General features: G+C 44.4%; 1 protein-coding gene across 1 annotated transcript; it reads right to left on the bottom strand.

The window, feature by feature from the left end:
* Nucleotides 1-1,544: 1,544 nt before the first annotated feature.
* Nucleotides 1,545-3,659, bottom strand: LOC112634718 (adenylate kinase 4, mitochondrial). Its single transcript, XM_025402455.1, has one exon. The coding sequence runs from the start codon at nt 3,534-3,536 to the stop codon at nt 2,865-2,867; it is 672 nt and encodes a 223-aa protein (XP_025258240.1). The 5' UTR covers nt 3,537-3,659; the 3' UTR covers nt 1,545-2,864.
* Nucleotides 3,660-6,773: the final 3,114 nt, after the last annotated feature.

The following is a 6,773-nucleotide window of genomic DNA, read 5'->3' as shown; positions in this document are numbered from 1 at the left end:
TCTTTAGGATTTTTGTGTAAAAGAGCCTTTAAAAGTTACTCCATTTTCAGAATTATCAACTACAATGTGTCCTTTGTAGGGACATGGATGCAGCTGGAAACCATCATTCTTAGCAAACTATCACAAGAACAGAAAACCAAACACCGCATGTTCTCACTCAGAGGTGGGAACTGAACAATGAGATCACTTGGACTCGGGAAGGGGAACATCACACACCGGGGCCTATCATGGGGAGGGGGGAGGGGGGAGGGATTGCATTGGGAGTTACACCTGATGTAAATGACAAGTTGATGGGTGCTGACGAGTTGATGGGTGCAGCACAGCAACATGGCACAAGTATACATATGTAACAAACCTGCATGTTATGCACTTGTACCCTAGAACTTATAATAAAAAAAAAAACTTTTAGACACTTTTGTTTGTCTTGAAAGCTAAGGAAGTGGGAATAATCAGAGCACAGTCAAATTCAATGGAGATTTAGAGAAACTTTTCTTTGTCGTATGGACTTAATCAGTGAGTACTAAGTAAATGTTCAACAAAAATTACAATAATAAAAGCAATTATATGAAAACAAAGTTAGGAAAATATTTCCAATGAATATAGACTACATATTTTAATATAAATAAAACACTTAAAAGCAATATTTTAGAAGTTGACAAAGACTTCATATAAATGATATATATTATATTAAATTTATCTGGAGCAATTTTTATTAATTTCTCATAACCAAATCTATATGACAATTATCCTGAAAACATTCATCTGTAAGCAATGATTCTTCTTTTTTTTTTTTTTTTTTTTTTTGAGACGGGGTCTCACTCTGTAGCCCAGGCTGGAGTGCAGTGGCCGGATCTCAGCTCACTGCAAGCTCCGCCTCCCGGGTTCACGCCATTCTCCGGCCTCAGCCTCCCGAGTAGGTGGGACTACAGGCGCCCGCCACCTCGCCCGGCTATTTTTTTGTATTTCTTAGTAGAGACGGGGTTTCACCATGTTAGCCAGGATGGTCTCGATCTCCTGACCTCGTGATCCGCCCATCTCGGCCTCCCAAAGTGCTGGGATTACAGGCTTGAGCCACCGCGCCCGGCCGCAATGATTCTTCTTAGAGATCATGAAAGTTATTTATATGAATCCAAGACTTTTTTTTCTAGTTCAGAACAGTAAAAAAGAAAAACCAACAATCGGGAATAGGAAATCAACAACAGTCACCGTAAGCAACTTTCTCACCTACCAGGGCTTATCTAACTCCTTAGGCCAACACATTTAAATTAAGTTTTTCTTTATTACATTAATTGTAATACTCATAGTGTGTGTAATAGGATGTCTGATATCTATATTGCACCATCCGTGGTTTTAATCTTCTTTTCTTTAGAACCACTTCTTAGTTTGCAACATCAGGAAGTTTATTTTTAAAGATCAATATGAGACAACCAAGGCACTGAGAACTGCAGGTGAATTAAGCAGCGTCACTTGAAATGTGCCATCATCAGAAACCTTAAACTGTCTTCCTATTTGTAGACAAGAAAATGTTCTTTTTTTTTTTTTTCTTTTAACAAATGGTTTATTGATACTATGTTATAACGAATGACAAAATATTAGTATCTAATTCTAGACTTTATGGCCACCCCACAGAATGAATCTTTGGAACAGAAAAAAAAAATAAAGATTTTGTTTTCCCATAATCATAAAGCTGTTATACTTAGTCCAAGCACAGTTAGTACAACATTCTGCTCAACCCCACAGGCTCCACTCCCTTTACCACCTATTTATAATATGTTTGGGTCACTCATAGGAGTGAAACACTGTCAGCATCAATAGTTAGCAGCACTTTCAAAATACATTTTATTGTACTGAATAGAAACCGTAACTATTCAATTAGTCTAGTAATTCCAAACGGTCTTATTACTTCTATACATAAAATATGATCTTACAACATTTATGTAGCTAAATACTTATATTTCCCATGCTTTTTGAGGATTCCCAAAAGACTTTAAGGGGGTTCCCAAGACTTTTAGGGTTTTTTTTTTTTTTTCACAATAAAAGAAAGGAACAGTGTCAATCCATGAGTCAGACCAGCAGTTTAATAAGATCCTCTTCATAGCTCAGTTCCCGGTGCATACAGAAATTCAGTACAACCCCATCACTCTCAGTTCTTAGAATAATTTGAGAGGGATAAGAGTAATAACTATCAGTTTTGTTTAACGGCCTAAGATGTTAAAAAAAAAAAAAAAAAAAAAAAAGCCAAATTCTTTCATCCCAGGATGTCTGAAAAGGAGAGACTCCATGGAGTGCGGATACAGAAAAGGAGTTATTTCCACCGGAAGAAAATGAACTGTGGACACAGTCACTCAAGACCAGAGAAACAACCACTGTGAGGAAGCAGCTTCAATTTCACCGTTACCAGGGGGGCACACACCAGAAAGCCTGGGACGAAGTCTGGGCTGGAGCCCTTAGGATTCATTCTCAGGCTTCCTGGTGCTGTAGTTCAACAGCCTTTGTGGGGATGGGGAGAACCAGAAACTATCACCATCATGTGTAAAAAAGAATACCACAGCAACAGCTGTCAAAAACCAGCTGGAGCTGAAGTTACACACCACTTGAAATCCACACTGTACTTGCTTTCTTGTGAAGGGCTTGAGACACGTGCAGAGACACCTTAAACAGGTGTAGGTGACCTTCCTTTTCAAAGGCAGAGGAGGGCCTCTTGTGAACTCTTTCTACTCATTTGTTTTCCTATCAGTTCACCATTTCAACTAGAAAAGATGCTGCAAGCTACCTCAGCTAGCTTCTAATTTGGACACAGCACCAATACTACACACACAATTGAATGAATGACCACATCTTCCTGGTTCTTCCATTGGGCAGGGTCAATATGCTTCTTTGGACTGAATAGGTGTGATCTTGTTCGAGAAAAGTGTGTAAACGTAGGGCCAGATTTTGTTCGTCTCCGTCCCGGAAAATTGGTGGAGCACTCCTCGGCTCTTGTATAATTCAATGACTGGCTTTGCCACGTCTTTGTACTGTCTTAGCCTGGCAGCAACTGCTTCAGGTTTATCATCCTCCTGCTGGACTAATGGCTCACCAGTGACGTCATCAATACCATGTACATGAGGTGGATTGAAGTCCAGGTTATATACCCTTCCGCTAGGAGGGTGAATCCAACGGCGGCTGAGACGATCTTTAAGTGTTTCAAATGGAATGTTCAAACTGATCACTAGATCCACTTCACAGATTTTGTCCAGGGCTTCGGCTTGTCCTAATGTCCTAGGAAAACCATCAAGGAGCCAGTGCTGGCCACGCCTATTCTCCAACTCAGACATCATTAGGCGTGTGATCACATGGTCTGGAACCAAAAGACTTCTCTCTATATACTGCTTTGCCATCTCACCAACTTCGGTGTTGGCCTTGATGTTCTCCCGCAAGAAGTGGCCGCTGGAGAGATGCTGGAGGCCAAAGTTCTGGGCGATCCTCTGGCACACGGTGCCCTTGCCCGAGCCGGGCGGCCCGAGGATGACCGCGCGCAGGAGTTTGGAAGCCATTGCCTTCGCGAGGAGGAGGGCGGCCAAACGCGCAGCCCCGACCGCGGCCCCGGAGGGAGCCCCGGGAACTTTGTTTCTCGGCCCCCTACCTCTGGCACCCTCAGCTCGCACTGGGACTCGCCGACCGCCAAGAAAATGTTCTTAAACCAATCAAGGAGCTGTGGCATTATGTACATCGATTGCAGCTGGGGAAGATGCCAGTTTGAACATATGCCCCAAAATAAAATGAAAATGGCAGTTTGTAAATGAAATGATACTAATAAATCTTAATGATAAGATGATAATAGGGATGCCTCTGAGGAACTCTAGGAAAGGTCAAAATGGACTCATCATAATTAGAGATTTAAGGTGTTAAATAGTGACACTATCTGTCTAGGATTGTTACTGAAAAACTGTGCATTCAATAAGTATAGAAATAATACCTGTACTAGAATGTTTAGTAGTAGGGAGAAAAAGTTTGATTACTTGCATTTAAAAAAAGGAAAGCAGCTGAGACCCAATGTAAAGAACAGATTTGTTGCCAGTAGCATGAGACTACAGTCTGGATTCAGTCAGTAACCAAGAGCCTTGTGACCTTGGTGAACCATGCTGGCTCTTGGTTCTCTTCTCTGCTTTTCTTTCCCTCACCAGACTTTATCCCTGATGTTTCAGGCTTGGGAGCCATGTTTCAGTCAAGACACAGAAAGCACTCATGGCAATAACAAGCAGGTATGTAATGTCTCAAAGTATAAAGAACATCATGTTCCTAGCTAAATGCTTATTAAAATTAAGAAGCTTATTGAACATCTACTAGGTAACAGCAATGTAATATTCTGGAAGTGATGGCAGTGGCAGCCTGTCTAGAGTGGCAGCTGCCATGATGCCAGCTGCAGTGGGCAGGTACAGCCAGCACTGCATGCTCCAGGGAGCTGGTGGGAGCCAGGAACAGGCAGGAGGAGCCCCACCTTCCCAGGCACAGCTGCAGCTGCCCACGTCACAGCTGCGAACCCAGGCATCTCTGCACTCTCAGGGGCCTGGGAAGATCCCCCGTGACCCCTACAGGCTTGGAAGTGTCTGCTCCCACTGTTTGGCTTCTCTCCACTTCTAGCACCTGCTTTGATCTCAGAGCATGATTGGGGCTGAGTCTGATTGATATCCCAGGCTGACCAGGTGTGCACACACTCAGAGAAGTATTGACACACCAACCCTCTGCCACCTTCGTCCCCTCCAGACTTTGGGCACCAACTAACACAAGAGGGAGGCCAAGGGCAGGGCTGAGGGCAGGTCATTGCTGGCCTGCAGGAGCCCCTTGGCATGAACAGCCTGAGTGCCATGAATGGCAGCAGGAGGCAGACAGGTCCCTGGGAAGAAGGGGGCAGGTCCCCATTGAAGCTCCATCTTCAAGCCAGGGAGGGCCTGAAGCCTGGGGGCCAGGCTGCTAGTCCTCCAGACTGTAACGGGAACTTGTTGTGCTTTTTCCATGCCTGCCCATAGCTGCCCATGAACCAATCAGTGTACACTTTCTCCCCTCTGAGGCCCATAAAAGTGCTGGACTCACAGAGACTTCGGAAGACAACAGGATGGCCTGCTGCAGAGTGGACCTACCCAATCCAAGGTCTCCTCTCTACTGAGAGCTGAGGAGATGATAAGATGACCAGCTGGGGAGAGGAGCTACCCACACCAGGTTCTCCTCTCTGCTGAGAGCTGAGCAAACATTGAGACTACTAGCTGTGAAGATGAGCTACCCACTCCAGGGTCTCCTCTCTGCTGAGAGCTGAACACTCATCGGGACACCCTGGCTGTGGACAAACGCCACACACTTCAAGTCTCCTCTGAGCTGTTCTATTGCTCAGTAAAGCTCCTCTTCACCTTGTTAACCCTCCACTTGTCAGCATACCTCATTCTTCCTGGGCACTGGACAAGAACTCAGGACCCACCAAATGGCATGGCTGAACACGCCCTTTGTAACACAAACAGGGCTGAGACACGCCCCTTGTTCGCCATGTTGTGGGTGATAAGAAGGAGAGAAGAGCTGCGGTCCTTCAGGGATCCCAGACCTAGGAGTTCCCCAAGCCAGGACTGTGACACCCTCTTTGGAGCTCTGTGATTCCTGGTGCCTTCAAGCTTCCGGGTGCCGCTGCATTCTCTAATGCCATCTGTGGAAGATACTTGTGGGATGCCTGCTTCATCTGCAGCCTCACAAGTAGTTGGCTCTTGTGCTAGAGCCTGGAGCTGCCCACCCCACACTACTGCTTCAACCCACCTCTCTCTTTCATGTTCCTGAAAAGAGTTATTATGTCATGTTTTATCATTTAAAAGTGATTGGGATTGGATATATTGGGTATATGTCTCTTTTGTCTAAGGGAAGTGGCTAATACTAAGCTCCAAGTGAAATCACCCAGTGCTACCTGAGCATCCAATTTTTTAAGAAGAACAGAATTACACATTTTGCTTATGACATATCCCAAATTGTAATTGTTGATACATAAGTCAATTTTTAAAATACCACCAGGGCTAATATTTATTATCCCTGAGTGAAGAAGTCTGTCAGAAATATCCTGCTGAAGGCCATGAGTTGGTAAAGGCAATGTAAATTTCTCAGCTTTTGAACTGAGAAGTGAGTAACAATTAGTTACATTGGATACACTAAGGTCCCAGCATCATCATGTTCCAAGACCATCAACAGTGAGCATGTTTTCTCCATGTGGCTTTTCCTCATAACTTGACTTGGTTTCAGACAAGTAGGTCCCTTCTCTCTGTATTTTGTATATGCTTTTCTGTTCATTGGCTCAAGTTCATTTGTTCCTTTAGAAAGTTGACGGCTTTATCTCTTTAGCATTGGGTTTGGCAGAGATAAGAAGGCAAAGTTTTGCTTGAACTAAAGCAAATGGAGAATATTACTTGTTCTATGATGTTTAAAGCCCAGCCACGTAATCCACAATGAGTTGTGAATCATGTTAAGAAATTGAATTAAATAATCAAAAAATTCAAGCCTGTAATCCCAGCACTTTGGGAGGCCGAGACGGGTGGATCACGAGGTCAGGAGATCGAGACCATCCTGGCCGACATGGTGAAACCCAGTCTCTACTAAAAAATACAGAAAACTAGCCGGGCGAGGTGGCGGGCACCTGTAGTCCCAGCTACTCGGGAGGCTGAGGCAGGAGAATGGCGTAAACCCGGGAGGCGGAGCTTGCAGTGAGCTGAGATCTGGCCACTGCACTCCAGCCTGGGCGGCAGAGCAAGACTCCATCTCAAAAA

This window comes from Theropithecus gelada, chromosome 11, assembly GCF_003255815.1.
Source record: "Theropithecus gelada isolate Dixy chromosome 11, Tgel_1.0, whole genome shotgun sequence".
Classification (NCBI taxonomy): domain Eukaryota; kingdom Metazoa; phylum Chordata; class Mammalia; order Primates; family Cercopithecidae; genus Theropithecus; species Theropithecus gelada.
This window is presented reverse-complemented; position numbering and strand designations above follow the sequence as displayed.